At 38.2% G+C, this 16,604-nt stretch overlaps 1 protein-coding gene and 1 non-coding gene across 11 annotated transcripts; both read right to left on the bottom strand.

The window, feature by feature from the left end:
* Positions 1 to 285: 285 nt before the first annotated feature.
* Positions 286 to 352, bottom strand: LOC127493340 (small nucleolar RNA SNORD73). The gene has a single exon (XR_007923394.1). It is a non-coding gene; the product is annotated as a small nucleolar RNA SNORD73 (small nucleolar RNA).
* A 5,070-nt stretch (positions 353 to 5,422) lies between these two features.
* Positions 5,423 to 13,755, bottom strand: FAM162B (family with sequence similarity 162 member B). Of its 10 annotated transcripts, none has more exons than XM_070073680.2 (5): positions 13,410 to 13,699; positions 13,173 to 13,279; positions 10,271 to 10,379; positions 9,408 to 9,531; positions 5,423 to 5,605 (listed from the first exon to the last, which is right to left on the bottom strand). In XM_070073680.2, exons 1-5 carry the CDS (start codon positions 13,579 to 13,581, stop codon positions 5,581 to 5,583), a joined length of 537 nt encoding a protein of 178 aa, XP_069929781.1. In that variant the 5' UTR covers positions 13,582 to 13,699; the 3' UTR covers positions 5,423 to 5,580. The 10 variants fall into 10 exon arrangements, with proteins under 10 accessions (XP_069929781.1, XP_089189873.1, XP_051711359.1 ...); XM_089333747.1 differs by having other exon boundaries at positions 13,173 to 13,276; positions 13,410 to 13,697; XM_051855399.3 differs by having other exon boundaries at positions 13,168 to 13,279; positions 13,410 to 13,694.
* Positions 13,756 to 16,604: the final 2,849 nt, after the last annotated feature.

The following is a 16,604-nucleotide window of genomic DNA, read 5'->3' as shown; positions in this document are numbered from 1 at the left end:
TTAGATGAACTTCCTTGGATCTGTAAGTTTAAAGTTCCTATCAATTTTGCAAACATATCAACCATGATTTCTTCAAATACTTTACTAATTCTACTTAAATTAGTCTGCTTGAAATAGTCATGCAGCTTATTAATGCTTTGCTCATTTTTTTCTTTGTTTCATTTTGGATTGTTTTCATGTCTTTGTTTTTTGTTGTCTAATATCATAATTCCATTAATGTAGTTTTATATCAGACTTTGTATATTTCATTTCTAGAAGTTATATTTGGATTTCTCCCCCCATGGGAACATCCAAAAAATGTAACATCATCATTGGACATCATCTGGGACCAAAACATTTTTCATCACTCATTGTATTTGGATTTTTATATGTTCCATGTTTCTTCTTTTTAAAAAGATTATTTATTTAAAGGGCAGAGTGACAGGGAGAAACAGCTCCCATCAAGTGGTTCACTCTCCAAATGGCTTCAAAAACCAGGCCTGGGCCAGACGGGAGCCAGGAGCCTAGAACTCCATCCAGGTATCCCACTTGGGTTGTGGGGGCCCAAACAATCAGCCTATCTTCCCATGCTTTCCCAGGTACACATTAGCAGGTAACTGTATCAAAAGCAGAGCTGCCAGAACTTGCACCAGTATTTGGAAAGGGGCTGCTCATGTGGCAAGTGATCACATAACCCAACAACTACACTACAACACTCCACACCGCACTACTACATCATGCTACAACACCAAACCTTTCATCTTTCTTAATCATGTTAAAACATTCTGCTGTCTTGAATACATCAAGTTCAGTTGTGAGTATAATAGCTTGATCATGATATCCTTGTCTATAAATTCTGTGTTCTGTGTCATCTCTTCAGCTCACTCCATAGATTTGTCAGACTGCTGGCCTACTGTGTAGATTTCTTGTTTGCTAACTTCCACAATCATGTAAGCCAATTCCTATAAATAAATCTCTTTATATGTTTATACGAGTTTACTTTAAAAAGTTCACAGAAAATGGAATTGAAAGATATTTTGGTGGGAAAAAGAATGAAAATCTATGCATATTAGGTTATTGAAAATGTTCATGAAAATGCCTACTATGAAAAAACTATGGATTTCAAAATTTTTGTACCAAAAATATATATAATTTAATTCTATTTTTTCCCACAACCTTCATGAAGTACACTCATAAACATATGTACTTTAACATATACAAATATAGTTGTCTCTGTATATCTGTCTGCTTCTGTATCCATGGATTTGATAAAACACAGATGAAACATTTACAAAAAACAACTGTGTCTAAACTGAACATGTACAAATTGTTTTTCTTATCACTATTCTCTAATACAGTATAACAACTATGTATGCAGCATTTATATTGACTTTGGTGTAAGTAATCTGGAGATGACTTACAGTACATGGGAAGATATACAAAGGTTATGTGAAAGTTCTGTGCCTTTAAGGGATGCCATGTGGTGTTTTGATACAGACAGACATTAATTGTATCCAGTCAGTGTAATTATGGTGAAAGACATCCAAAATCCTATCTTCTAAGATTTTGTAAATAGAAAAATATACAATTTTTTAACATTACCTATAATCACCCTACTGTGCAAGACAACTCCGGAACTTCGTACTCCAGTACAGCAATGACTTAGTAATCTTTCCCTATCCCTATCTCTGCCTTCCATCCCCAGCCACTTGTAACCACCATTATACTTCTAGCTTCTGTGAGATCATCTTTTGTTTAGATGCCATATATGAGTGAGATCATGCAATATTTGTCTTTCTCTACTTGGCTTATTTTACTTAATATTTTATGCTTCACTTCTGTTCATGCTGTGGATAACAAAACTGAATCTTTTTTATGACTGAGTAGTATTCCATTACATATATGCTTCATTTATTCATTTTTCATCAGTAGTTGGACTCACATTTTTTTCCATTTCTTTGGTATTGTCAGTACTGCTGCAGTAAACATGGGAGAGCAAATGTCTCTTTGATAGACTAATTTCATTTTCCTTGGATATATACCTAATGGTATGCCATATTATATAAAGGACTTGATCACCTGGATGGTATTCACCAGCAGTCCTGGGAACAATTCCCCATGGCTACTGTGGGATGCATGTGTGTGTATATTGTATGTATATATTTGTGTATACATGCATGTACATATGCCTATGTGTGCACGTGTTTATACATGCATATACATGTACACACATGTGTGTATGTGTGTGTACACTCTTATTGATTCCATTTCTCTGGTCTGAATCCTGATACAGGCACCACATCATCACCAAACTCAGTTCAACCATCTGACAGTTTAATCCTTTTGTGATTGTGGCTTAATGGGGGTGTTTTCCAGTCCACTCTGTCACCTTTTAGAAGCTTTATAGTTTTTCTATACTCTCCAGTATATGACCACCTTGATAGCTAGATACCCTCATGGCAAAAAAAGTCCCAGATTTGCTTAACTTTCTGGGTATTTACTTTCTTATTATCTATAACAAGGCTTTTCCTTATTTTTGCAATAGTTTAGCCAAGGATTTTATTTTAGCAAACGTTTTACTCAGAATTTTAGTTTAATACTAAAGACATTCTCCAAATATTTAGTCTTTCATGTAGCCTAAAATGGAAATATTAACATTTATCCTTATAAACATTTTATTTGAGATTTTCAATAACATTTAGAGTATTCCAGGAGTCATCAAGCTGGGTACACAAGAAAACTTTAAGTACTAGTATATTCTTTAGAGAATTGGTTTCTCAATCTTTAGATACATATATGTACTCTTTCCTAAAGTTGCTATGCCCAAGAATGTGGTCTGTTTTTTTTTTTCATTTTTCTCAGCTCTCCTCATAGTTAACTTTGTGTTACTTTACAAAAGTAAATACACAAATTAAAAGATATTTCTTTTTCATCCTGAATGTTACTTGTTAGTAGCTGAATGGTACAGAAACCTTATGGGACACAATATTATTTGGTATCTAGATAGTTGTAATTGTTGTCTTCACTGAATGATACCTGTTATGTAATAATATACTCTTCTTTCTTCATTGTAGTATTTTATTATGAATCCCATGTTATATTAATGTAACTACCCCTGTTTTAAAGAGAAGTACACATGTGCATATAGATGAGGTGTATATGTGAAGTGGATAAGAAAAATCTAAGAAATTGTTCAAACAAACCCTTCTGGAGCTCCATGAGAACAAATGAAAGCATCAGGCTGTGAAAAATTCTAAAGCAGACATTACCTTGGTTCATCCAGGGAACAGATTGCTCAAAATGCTTCAAATTTCTCTATTCTTAGAAGTCAAAACTGAAATTATTGTCACAGGAATGTGTGTGAACATTTTCATTTTCAAATCAGAGGAAGACTTTTTCTAACAATGTAAGTATAAGTTCAGTTTGGCACATTAGTTTGATAGAACTGGCTTCAACCTTAAAATTGAAAGGCAGACCGTCTTCATAAATTGAATGGCTTAACTGTGCAGCTTTAAGGTTATGTTGCAAAATATACCAGAAATTATGTCTCTTAGATTTCTAATTCAAAAAGTTACATCCAATCTAATTTAAAATGCGTGAGGATAAGATGTAAAAGTTGAAAAGTAAGTAGGGCTTACTGAAACAAGTTTTAAGACCATTAATACATACTGTTTTTCTTTGATACTTTTATCATTTTTAAATTGCTTTTAAAACTACGATAGTACTTTATTTTAGTAAATGATTTTGACATTAATAGTTCTTAGTTTGTAATACCTTTCAAACCCATTTCACTTAGTTATAAATTATGAAAGGAATATCCTGAGGGACAATAAAGTTACCAAATACAGTAGAGCTTTGTTGAAAATTGATTTTGATGTGCATTAATTTTTTAAAGATATATTTATTTTAGAAAACATAAAAGAAAGAATGAAATCCTGTCTTTTGCAACAAAGTGGATGCAGTTTGAAACAAATATACTTGGTGAAGTAAGCCAGTCCACAAAAGACAAAAATCATCTGTTTTCCCTGATTCGTGGTAACTAATAGAGTAGAAAAAAATGTAATGTATATGAGCAAAATTGACATTTTGAGATTTATTATTTTCAGCTCTTGTCTCTACTGTTAAGGAACAGTAGTTTTTCTACTTACTACTTGTTAACTTCTCTACTTAGTGGAGGGTTAAGCTGATGATTATAAAATAAACCAAAAGTATGTCATTGTAAAATTTAAAGAATAAGAAAGGAGGAGGGAAGGTAGGGTGAGAAGTATCACTATGCTCCTAAATCTGTATATATGAAATTTGTTCACCTTATATAAATGAAAATTTATAAAAAAAAAAAAAAAGGCAGAGTTTCTGGGGCGTCTGTCTGTTGATTCACTGCCCAAATGACTGCAACAGATGCGCTGATCCAAAGCCAGGAAGTAGGAGCTCCTTCTAAGTCTCCCACCCAAGTGCAGGGGTCCAGGGACTTTGGTCATCTTCCACTACTTTCCCAGGCAAAATAGTAGGGAGCTGGATTGGAAGTGGATTAGCTGGGACTCAAACCAGTGCCCAATGCTTGAATGGCTCCACCATAATGCTGTCCTCTTAATGATTAATGATTTAGTTTAATGATATTCAAAAGGTGCTCATCTTAGCATTATCTCTAGTCACCAGAAAATGGACAAAATATCCAGATAAACCACAGCATATTCATACAACAGAATACTATACAGCAACAAAAATGAATGAGCTAATGCTACAAACTACTTGTTAATGAATCTCTCAGAACAGTGTTAAGTAAAAAGTAAACACACACATACACACATGTACATACGCATGCTGCGTGGTTCCATTTATATAAAGTTCAAAAACAGGCAAAACTAGTGTATTTACTTTTGTACTCAAGACAATGGTTACCTTTTGGGGTTAATGACGGCAAAACAGAAGCTTCTTGAAGTGCTATTGATATTCTGCATTTTGATAAAGACAGTGGTTACAAGCGGATGTTCACCATGTAAAAATCTATCAAGCTGCATGTACTATTGGTGCACTTTTTGAACATATGGTTTTCTTCAGTAAGAGTTTATGAAGAACTAAAAAATTTTCAAAGGGGGCTGGCATTGTGGCACAGTGGGTTAAGCCACTGCCTGTGATGCCTGCATTGCATATGAGTGCCATTTCCAAGTCCTGGCTGCTCCACTCCCAATCCTTGCTAATGCATTTGGGAAAGCAGTGGATAACTCAAGTCCTTGAGCCCCTGCACCCGTGTGGTAGACCCAGAAGAAGCTACAGGATCCTGGCTTTGAACTGGTCCTGCTCTGGCCGTTGCTGCCATTTGGGGAATGAATCAGTAGATTGAGGATCGATCTCTCTCTCTGCCTTTCAAATAAATAATCTTTAAAAATTCAAAAAAACTTTAAAAAGATCTAGTGTTTCTTGTTACTAAGAAAGCATGACAATATTTTGTTAAATATTTTATTTTACATATCTTTTATTGTTGCTGTTATTAGTGATGGTATTCAGCTTAATATTTTATTACAGAATATCATTTAGTCTTAGCCTGTGCAGCCAATGCAGCTTCTTCACGCCACTTAGCTTTCTTTGCCAGGTTCCAGCTTGTTAAAGATTCATGTCGTTCTGCAGCCTGCAAAACAAACAAACACAAAACCCAGTAGAATACTGTGAATCTCTGGAAGAACTTGTATTTCACAGACATACATATGGGAGACTTCATTATAAAAAAGAAAAAAAAACTTACAATAGCATCATAAGGCCAGGTGTTTACCATAGTCATTAAGGTGCTGCTTGGGACACCTGCATCCCATATCAGAGAGCCTGGGTTCAAGTCCAGCTCTTCTCCCAAGTCCAGCTTCCTATTAATATGCATCCTGAGAGGCAGCAGATAATGGCTCAAGTCCTTGGGTCCCTGCCACCCTTGTTGGAGACCCAGATTCAGTTCTTGGCTCCTGGCTTTGTCCTGACCCAACCTACACTCTCCCCAAGTATTGGGAGAGTGAACCAGTGAATGGTAAACCTTTAACTGTCTATCTTCCTGTATCTATATCCCTTCCTGCTTTTCATGTAAATAAGATATATAATTTTTTTAAAAAATCTATCATAAATGCTATCCAAGAAAAACCATTCTTTGGCATGGGAAAAAATTGCACAAGTTGCTAGTCTTCCAGTGGATAGGACAGCTGATGTCAGAAATCTGCCCTCATCCTCTCTTGGTGCACACAGATATGGCTGTTGGATTAAATATAACAAACATATTTTTCAGTAAAAAAATCCCAAAATTAAGAAAGGGAAGTTTTCATGTGTCAGAAATGGAAGTACTACAGTTTTAATAATTATTATTGTTTTAATACATTTAGAGCTAGTTATCCTTTAGTACTGTATATTTTTAGCATTTACTTGTATATCTTGTTTATTTTTATATGAATTTTGTAATTAGTTTGTCTACTTCCAAAACAAATCTATTGCTTTTTTAAAAAAGATTTATTTATTTATTCAAAAGAGTTACACAGAGAAAGGAGAGGCAAAGGAAAAGAGAGAGAGAAAGAGAGGTCTTCCATCCAATGGTTCACTCCCCAAATGGCCGCAATGGCCGGAGCTGCGCCAATCCGAAGCCAGGAGCCAGGAGCTTCTTCTGGCCTCCCGCGTGGGCCATCTTTGCCAGGCCATAGCAGAGGGCTGGATTGGAAGTGGAGCAGCCGGGACTTGAAATGGCACCCATATGGGATGCCGGCACTGCAGGCAGAGGCTTTACCCACTACACCACAGCGCCGGCCCCTCTATTGCTATTTTTAATGCAATCAGAGATGTCAGATCTTTCTTTTCAAGATCATGAAATTTCTTGAGTCTAGTCTTTTTTTTTTTTTTTTTTGTGGCCACTGGTAGTCTTTCAAAGTTGTCATCAGATAGATATTAAAGTTTATTATTAAGTACGTTATATTTTTTGTTATTTTAATTAGGGTTTTTAAACTTTTCTTGATCATTGAATAAGGAGAGTGACATTTTTAAATCTCATCACTATGTTGCTTAAAATATTTGGAAGGTTGAGTTACAGAGAGGGAGGGAGGGAGGGAGAGAGGGAGAGGGAGAGAGAGAGAGAGAGATTTTCCATTCACTGGTTTCACTCCCCAGATGGCCAAAATGGAGCTTGGAGCTTGGAACTCCATCTATGTCTCCCACATTTAGCAGCAGGGTTCCCAAGTACTAGTGCCATGGTATTAAATAAAATCGGAACTATTTTCATTACCTATAGAGCCTGATATTATCTAGACCCTCCCAGTTTCATACTTTGGTCATTGTGCTCCAGCCACATGAGCCCACTTTTAGTTTTTGACATAGCAAAACCTTTCTCATCTCTAGGCTTCTATATGCTGTTCCTTTCTTCTCCTGTCTAGCCATGGCTAACTTACTGTCATCCTCTGTTGGGGGCCTTTCTGGTCACCCTAGCTTAAATACTTCTGCCAGATTATTTTATCACTCTGAGCAATTCTTTCAATGCACTGGTAGTTCCTGATTATCTTTTTTCATGTATATGTTTACTGGATCACTCTCCATTTTTACCACTAGAAGATACTTATGTTATTTTCCCTACTGTATCCTACAACAAGCATGGCAGGCATATGGCACGTGGTTAAAAATATTTATTGTACTGATGATTGAAAAAGCAATGTATCTGCTATCACACTTTTGGGGAAGAAACAGTATAATAACTATAGTAACTATAAACAGGGCTTAACTATTAATTGCCATTTTAACCAGTTATTTGCGTTAGCTTTACAAAGAGAAAAATCCTGGCTATTGACTCATAATACAATTATGAGGGAACTTTTCTGCAAGTTGAGTTGTATGTACAAAAAGTGACATAAGTAGATCTCTAATATATGAATTTTCTGATAAAATGGATATATCAAGAGTAATTAGTATTCTTACTCCATTTGGAGAATTTGTGATTCCCAAAATAGAAAACGTTAAAGTGTTTTTATACTCAAATAAGCCATTAGAATGCTATCCCAAACAAGCAAATGATTTAATTAATATTCATCTTTGGTGTACAACAGGTTAAGTCGCTGCTTGGATGTCTGTATCCCCTCAAAGAGTGCCAGTTCAAGTTCTGGCTTCTCAGCTTCCAGTTGAGCCGTTGCACGTGAAAGGCAGCAATGATCGTCTATATGCTTGGGTTCCTGCTACCCACATGGGAGACCCAGGTTGGGTTTGGGGATTCTGGCTTGATCCAGTTCCAGCTGTTGCAGGCATTTGCAGAATAAACCAGTAGATGAAAGACCTCTCTTCTCTCTTTCTCTCCCTCCCTCCCTTTCTCTATCACCCAGTTTTTCAAATAAATCTTTAAAAACATATTTTGTCTTTTTTGTTATAGAAGAGGCAATATATTAACCATTTAACTATTCCTATACACTAGAGAATTGTCAATTTGGTAGACATATATTTGTCTAGGGTAGATTGAAAATGAGATGAGTGAATTTATTTACATGTTTGAGTGTTCAACCCAGTAACCATTTTTAAAATTTTCCTTTTCATTAGAATAATTTCAAAGCAAAGTCTCTTTTCTAATTTAATAGAATAAATGCACATCAATATAACATTAGTAAGTATATATATTGGTCCTAGTCCCTGCATGAAGTGAGTGGGCTCATATGTACTTGAGAATTTGAGGTGTAAACAAGAATAGGATCATAGAATTAAGCAGAATGATAATTAGCTAAATATGTCCATACAGTGAGGATGGATAGCTGTGTAAACTATTGTTGAGTGATGTGGCTGCACTATTGAAATGCAGTGTTCATAGCTAAGGAAGTTATAATCTGGCTATAATGGTTCAGTTACCACAGAAGAGGAAACTTAGTAAACTAGAGTGTATCTAGATGAGAGCTCAAAGATAGAAGGAAATTTTTAGGGACAAAAAGATGTGAAGATTGAAATAGACATGATCCACAGGAGTGTGTTACAGAGGTCTCCCAGTATTTGTGGGGCTGTTCTTTAGGGTAAAAAGTGACCAGTTGGTGGAAGGATTTGGAAAAACAACTCAAAATTAATTAGAAAGCTTTTAACTCTAAATTTATCCCTAGAGTTATCAATAGAAACCATACATTAGGATAGCAAGGTAAAGGCTCATATACAGGATACCACAAACTAGATGGTCTTGGTGTTCATTTCCGACTTTTATAACATTCATAATTCTATTCAATAACTAGTTGAGTTCATGAATTAAGAAATGTTCTGGCCGGCGCTGCGGCTCAATAGGCTAATCCTCTGCCTGCGGCACCGGCACACCGGGTTCTAGTCCCGGTCGGGGCGCCGGATTCTGTCCTAGTCGCTCCTCTTCCTGTCCAGCTTTCTGCTGTGGCCCGGGAGTGCAGTGGAGGATGGCCCAAGTGCTTGGGCCCTGCACCTGCATGGGAGACCAGGAGAAGTACCTGACTCCTGGCTTCGGATCAGTGTGGTGCGCAGGTCGCAGTGCACTGGCCACAGCGGCCACTGGGGGGTGAACCAACAGACAAGGAAGACCTTTCTCTCTGTCTCTCTCACTGTCCGCTCTGCCTGTCAAAAAAAAAAAAAAAAAAAAAAAAAAAAAAAATATTCTAATCTGGATAATTTTCATACAACAACTTTCTCCACGTGCAGATTTTAACCAGGTTGTAAATTGCCCTGCTTTTAGTTCTATATATCTTATAATAGAAATAAGCTTTTGTCCCTCCCGACCACATAATTTATAATTAATCTCTCATGACCTGTTAATTTGTTAATTTAAAATTTCATGAACAAATTTGTTTCCAATATGATAGATTTATGTATGTGGACCCAGGTCTCAATGGCAACATTATTCTTACATTAAAGAAACATTCCCCAGCATTGGTGTTGTGGCTTAGTAGATTAAGCCACCTGCGACACCAGCACCCAATATGGGCACCGCTGTCCCAGGTTCCCCACTTCTGATCCAGTTCTCTGCTAATGTGCCTGGGAAGGCAGAGGAGGATGGCTAGAGCCTCTGCCACCTACATGGGAGACCTGGATGGAATTCTTGGCTCCTGACCTTGACCTGGCTCAGCCAAAGCCATCGCAGCCATTTGGGAGTGAATGAGCAGATGGAAGATGTCTCTCCTCTCTCTATAACTTTTTCAAATAAATAAGTAAAATCTGGAAAGAACAGCAGAAACAAAGAAAGAAAGATAAGGAAAGGAGAAAAGAAGGAAAAAGAAAAGGAGAAAGAGTCTCTGAATTGAGAACAAAGTCCTTAACATTTCTTAATTCACAAGTCCATATTTAAGGAGGTACGCACCCTTTTGGCTGATGCTATCACTGCAAAGCAGGCAATAATTGTAAGTCCAATCATTATGTAACAAGCTTTCACTCGAGCTTTGTTTCTTGCAGCATCTATCATTTCTGGCCTAAAGCAAGATTTGTATTTTGTTAAACAAAGTTATATGGTTTTTTGACAGTCATGATAAAACATGATTTGTAATGCAGCTATTCCAAAAATTTTCCCAAATGCAAACTGCAATTGTAAAAGACTTCCAAATACTATTCCATTATCTTACCGGTTTCAACTTAACTGGTATTTATTCAGATATTAAACTAATATTATTAGTTTCCAATTGTTCAAAATATGACTACGAGAGATTATGGCCTGACACTCCATCAGTTTTATTTTCTAAAGATAAAACTGAGTTAAAACCCATATATATGCATGGTTTGTATTCCTTTAGTTTCTGTTAGAGTTTGTCTTCCATTTTGGATAGGTTATTCTTTAAAACTCATTTTCATCTCTTAGTTTACTGGCCTTCCAGTCTCTGCTTGCCCCCTCCCATATTATCCCTAAGAGAGAGTATTATAGATTTGTGGAAATGACTCTTGGGAAACACTGTTATTTTTTTTTCAGAAGAAGTTCTCAAAATCACAGTACTTTGTCAAAGAAAAAGACAAAAGACACTTTTTGAGGTTATTATTTTGAAATTTGATATGCTTGAGTACTGTGTACTTGTTTGTTTAATGATATATGCAAGTGGTACACAGTTTTAGCAGTACTACTTACAAAGCAGTGTTACAAAGGAATCATGCCTTTCGGGGTTTTCATGTTGAAATCATCTTTAATAATATACAGTAATATGAAGTGGCAGTTTATTAATATGCATAATTAAGGCACTTGAGTCTTGAGAATGTATTTAGTGGCATTCTTTCCCATATAATGTCAAACTTAAATAGAGTACAGTTACATAAAGATAATCCCAAAAATACAAGTTACAATTTCTCTTAAAAATGAGAGGCTTTTGTACTTCTCCACTAATTGAAAGATCACAAATAATATCTGTCCTACTTTCATTAAATTTTAGGCAGAATACACTTAGGTTTTAAATGTTAGTTGCAAACAGTTTCAGGTAGTGACTATGGAGACATTATTAGATTATATGCGTTGCTAGCTTTTTGTTCCAGATGCGACCTAAGGATCTGGTCTTTTTGTCCATGCATCTGGCTCTGATTTGTTATAATTAATTAGTTTAGCACTGAAAAACAAAAACAAAAAAAATTCAGTTATAATTGTATGGTACAAAAATTGTAGGTCACATGCTAATTATACCCCCAATAAAAGCATAGAAAGTGAAAGTTGTTTGCTTTTTAAATCTAACAGCTTAACAAGAATATCCTGCTAAATAGCAATGCCAAATAGAAAAATAATAAAGAAAATTCAAGTACTGTCATGTTTCCAACTCAAATAATTTTTATAGGCATCTTGGTCATACTTAAATGCTTCTGCTTATATTTCTTTTGACTTTTACCCTGAGGAAAAAATTATTTCTGTAAAAATGGTTATCTTCACATACACAAGTATAATAGTACAATACTGGCTGTAATTTCTTTTGACAAATATTAATGTATTATAATGCTGGTTCCTTATATTCCTGGTTACTCTCCTATGGCACTAGAAATCAAAATCCAAATTGAGAGTGGTAGTTTATTTTTCATTTTGTTCATTCTCTTTTTCTTTCATTTAAAGTATTAGATTTTCAGACATCAACTAAACTTTGATAAGTTGAGCTCGTGATGATAAAAAGACTTCTTTTGGCCATTTTCAGCTTGGGCTAAGTCTGTAGTTTGGATTCTGTAGGTCTCATGGAAAACAGAATTTGCTTTATGTTATCAGAAAATGTTTCTGTAGTTAAATAAATGATGAAAACAGGTTTCAAGTTTCATGCCATCTCCAATTCCATGTCCATGCCTCATCAAATAACTCCAAGAAAGGAATAAAAATGCCTCAAATTCATCATTGAGTATAATTTGTAACCACATGTTTTCCCTCCATTTATTTGAGATGCTTTTGTCAACTAATAAGCGTCAGGCAATAGATGAAAAAAAAAAGCTGCATGGCCAGTTTTCATTATTCCTTCTAACAGGCATTAGACGATGTACAAGCATAACTTTGAACATTGGAATTCCTTACTCAACGTTACACTTTTAGCCTTCTTAACTATTTATTTTTTTAAAATAATGTTAGTTTAAAAAAGGGTTGATTTCTTTCTCTGTTCCCTTCCCTTTTTAGCCTTTCTTTTGTAGAAGGGCTGCAAAGGTTTTTGTACCTGGCATCAACTGAAACTGTAGAAAGACTGCTTTTTATTTTATTGCTATTATCATTTTCTTACAAGTTACATTACCCTACATGTGAAGCTGTTAGCTTGAGTTTAATCACTTAGCGGACCTCTGTCTTGGAGTGTTCAGAAGTTGGAGACCAATCAAACCTAGGCACATCCCAGCCTGAGTGAACCGGGCAGAGATCTGCATGACCACGCCAGCCTCTCCTGCCCCAGAAGAGGAAGCAAAGTGGATGCACCTTTCCAGAGACCTTCCATCTGCCCCCGGGAACCCTGATTATCGGACCCTGTCCTCCGGTGGAGTAGAGAGCCGCCAGCAGCCACCCCGCAGCCCTTGCCTTGTTCTTGGTCAAGTGCGGGGCAGCTGTTGGAGATCGCAGGGAGCCGGGATCTGGACAATGGTGGGAGTGCTCCCTGAATTTCAGGGTTCTCACGCAGTGACCTTGTAAGGAACTTGACATTTAACCTCACTGGGAGAATGTAGATAAACTCCTTAGAGTGCGGCGGACGGCGGATAGGCACCTCATCCCTAGTGTCTGGGGCCGACACTCCCTCGCGCGTAAACCCGGGCCGTGACACCCGCCACACTTACGGCACCTCCGTGGGGATCTCCTCCATGGATTTGAATCGCCCGGTCCACAGTAGGATTTTCTTGTCGAATTGCGAAGGCTTGTGCTGAGCGGGGACCCTGTGAACCTTCCCTGCTGGGAAAGCGATAGAGATGGACTGCGCTACCCACAGACCTACCGACCGCACGGTGGCTAAGGGCGCGCTCCCGCCTCCATCCTTGGCCCTCGTTCCCTCACCCCTGGCTCCAGGACGTTCCTGGCTCACCTTGACCTTGCTGCTCAGAACCGCTGGGGACTCCGCCGCTGGAGTAGTAGGCAAGCCCGTGGACAGGGAGGGCCGGTGAGAGCCGACGCGCTGCTTCTAGACGCGCTCCCGGGCCGCAGCGGACAGCGCGGCCCAGGCCGAGGCGCACGAGGCTGCCCACTGCCCTGAGCATGCTGCTCTCTTCTCCGGAGCCAGCGCAGCACCCGCCCAGAGAGAGCTCTCTTGCAGGCCAGGGGAGCCCAAATGCGCATCTGGAGCCGCCGGCCCGCCCACTGTCAGCTCCCAGTCCCCACCCCCGCCAGCGACCCCGGACCGGTCCGGCTGATTCCCCAGGGAGCAGCTTTGCCTGTGTGAAAACACTGGCTCATGTCCCCAGAGATAACTCATTTTAAACGCATTTCTTTGTGTTGAGTGTTTCCATCAGGCTTTCAGCCTTTGATTCCGCCGTGAATGCCCTGGAGAATAAATCTAAACTTCTGCGGAAACAAACAGTCCACCAAGTGCAGGGAACTTCAATTCAAATATTTACCCTTGGAAGTGCGTTCCACAAAATTCTGATTTCCCCATGGGGAGATGGTTTGACATTTGCTCCTCACCCTACTCCCACTCAGACTGTTTCTATTTCTATGCAAAACCACTTAAGTTACAACTGTTTTTCTCTACCTCTTCCTATTGTAGTAACTCCACAGACCTTGCAAACTCCCTTCAAACTGTGTTTCCTCTGTCACCTTCCACCACCCCTCTGCTAAAAGGCAAGAAGCTCCTGTTCTCTAGCCCTGAAAACAAGAACTCAGATTCAATGGTTGGAGAGTCAGGGTTTGCACAAATTCCTTCCTCTACTTGGAAGGAATTCATTTATGACAATGCTCATGGGTGTGAACCCCTCTCCTGGTCCTGGGGTTTCTTCCATACTAAGTGCTTCCCACTTAGAGTAGGATTTACAGTGACTTTTCTTCCTGAGTAGACTGTTAGACTCCTGAATGCATGAATTTCTCTGTAATTCCCAGCTGGGTTCCTTTCACAGAACAGTGTTTAAGAAGAAGGCAGATTAATAGCTCTCCATATAGAAGTACAATACAATAGTCTCCCTTTATCCATAGTTTCTCTAACTGCACTCAACTGGGGTGGAAATTATTAAATGGAAAGGTTCAGGAAAAAATAATGTTTTTAATAACTCACCATAGTGCACTGCAATAGTTATTCTATTTTATTATTAGTTATTATTGTTAATCTCTTACTGTGTCTGACTTTTAATTAAACTTTATCATAAGTATGTATGAATAGGAGGAAACACAGTATATTTGAGTATAGGGTTCAATATTGCCCATGGTTTCCGGCATCTGCTAGGGGTTTGAACTGGATCTCCTGAGGCTAAGGGGGTGACACTTGTATGCATTTACAGACGTGCTTGTGGAAAGAACATGGGTTTTTCTTTTACATCTTGGTTAACAAAAGTGTTGAACGATCACGAGCAAATACCTTTTAGGTTCATTCATCCAGTGATGATCAAAAACCTACTGTGTGTCAGCTGTTCTCAGAGCTAGGGATATATCAGCAACAATATCTGATGGGGATTAGTGGATAAACAAACATATAGCAAAGTGAAAAAAGTAGTCATGGGTGGGGTGAAATGCATTTAGAAAGGATGGCCAGGGATGCCCCTTTAAATGTGCCTGGAACATAACCTTCAGAAAGACCTGGTTTATTTCCCTTCACAGTCTTTAAATAGTTCCCAAATAGAGCATTTTCATTCATGAAATCTCTTGGGATTTCATGTGAGCTCTTTGATCAGAAAGATTTACTATTATATTCCCTAACATAGCTGAAAACTTGTCACTTAATAGATATTTCATAAGTATTTATTGAATAAATGAGTAGCTGAACGCAAGTTTTTTTTTTGTTTGTTTGTTTGTTTTTTTTTTAAGCGGAATAGGCTCCTTCTGGGCTTGTTTCAGACTTAAATACTTGATGAGAATCTATGTCCCTTTCAACTTTGTATCTTCTCTATCATGTTGCCTAGCACATAGCAATCTCCAAATAAATATTTATGGAACAGAACTGAGTGAATTCCTGCCTGCGAAAGTACATTGTCAGAGAAAATATCTGATTGTTCCAGTATTATGCTACTTAAAAATTTTCCCATTGTTTAAACATGCCCCCCACCTTTTGATATGTGCTCTTCACATTACTGAAAGGGAAAATCTATAGAGCTGGAGAAAAACCAGCTTAGAACATACCAATCATTAATAGTTCACTAAGGGGGGCCAACACTATGATGTAGTAGTTTAAGCCTCCACCTGCAGCGTTGGCATCCCTTATGGGCTCTGGTTTCAGTCCCTGTTCCTCCACTTCCAATCCAGCTCTCCACTGATAGCCTGGGAAAGCAGTGGAAGATGGAATAAATGCTTGGGGCCCTGCATCCATGTGGGAGACTTGGAAGAAGTTACTGGCTCCTAGCTTCAGACTGGCCCAGCTCAAGCCTTTGCAGCCATGTGGGGAGTGCACCAGCAGATGGAAAGCTTCTTTCTCTGTCTCTCCCCCTTTCTCTGTAACTCTGCCTCTCCAATAAATAAATAAATAAATATTTAAAAGATAGTTCCATTAGGAGTCGGCTCTGTGGCTCACTTGGTTAATCCTCCACCTGCGGTGCCAGAATCCCATATGGGCGTAGGGTTCTAGTTCCAGTTACTCCTCTTCCAGTCAAGCTCTCTACTGTAGCCTGGGAGGGCAGTGGAGGATGGCCCAAGTGCTTGGGCCCCTGCACCCACGTGGGAGACCAGGAAGAAGCACCTGGCTCCTGGCTTCTTATCAGCGCAGCACTGGCTGTTGCAGCCATTTGGGGAGTGAACCAAAGGAAGGAAGACCTTTCTCTCTCTCTCTCTCTCTTTCTGTCTCTCTCTCTCTCAATGTGTATAACTGTACCTGTGAGTAAATTTAAAATAAAAATTTAAAAAAATATAATTCATTAAAGAATATTAAATTAGCTGAATAAGTTAATTTCCTTGGATAACTGAATGTCATGCAAAGGCATATGAGTTTCTGTCTGGAGCTTCTCTAGTATTGCAGAACTATGTGGCAAGAGGAAAAGAGCTCAAGTCATGAGAGAAAGGACAATTTACTCTCTGATTCTCCATCCCTGATCAGATTAAAATATCACTACTTGGCAATAGTCTATAAAATAAATTACAGCTGTAT

Source organism: Oryctolagus cuniculus, chromosome 5, assembly GCF_051225735.1.
Source record: "Oryctolagus cuniculus isolate XC-2025 breed Fujian yellow rabbit chromosome 5, ASM5122573v1, whole genome shotgun sequence".
Taxonomy (NCBI): Eukaryota; Metazoa; Chordata; class Mammalia; order Lagomorpha; family Leporidae; genus Oryctolagus; species Oryctolagus cuniculus.
Note: the sequence above shows the minus strand (reverse complement) of the source record. Positions and strands in the feature narration are given on the sequence as shown.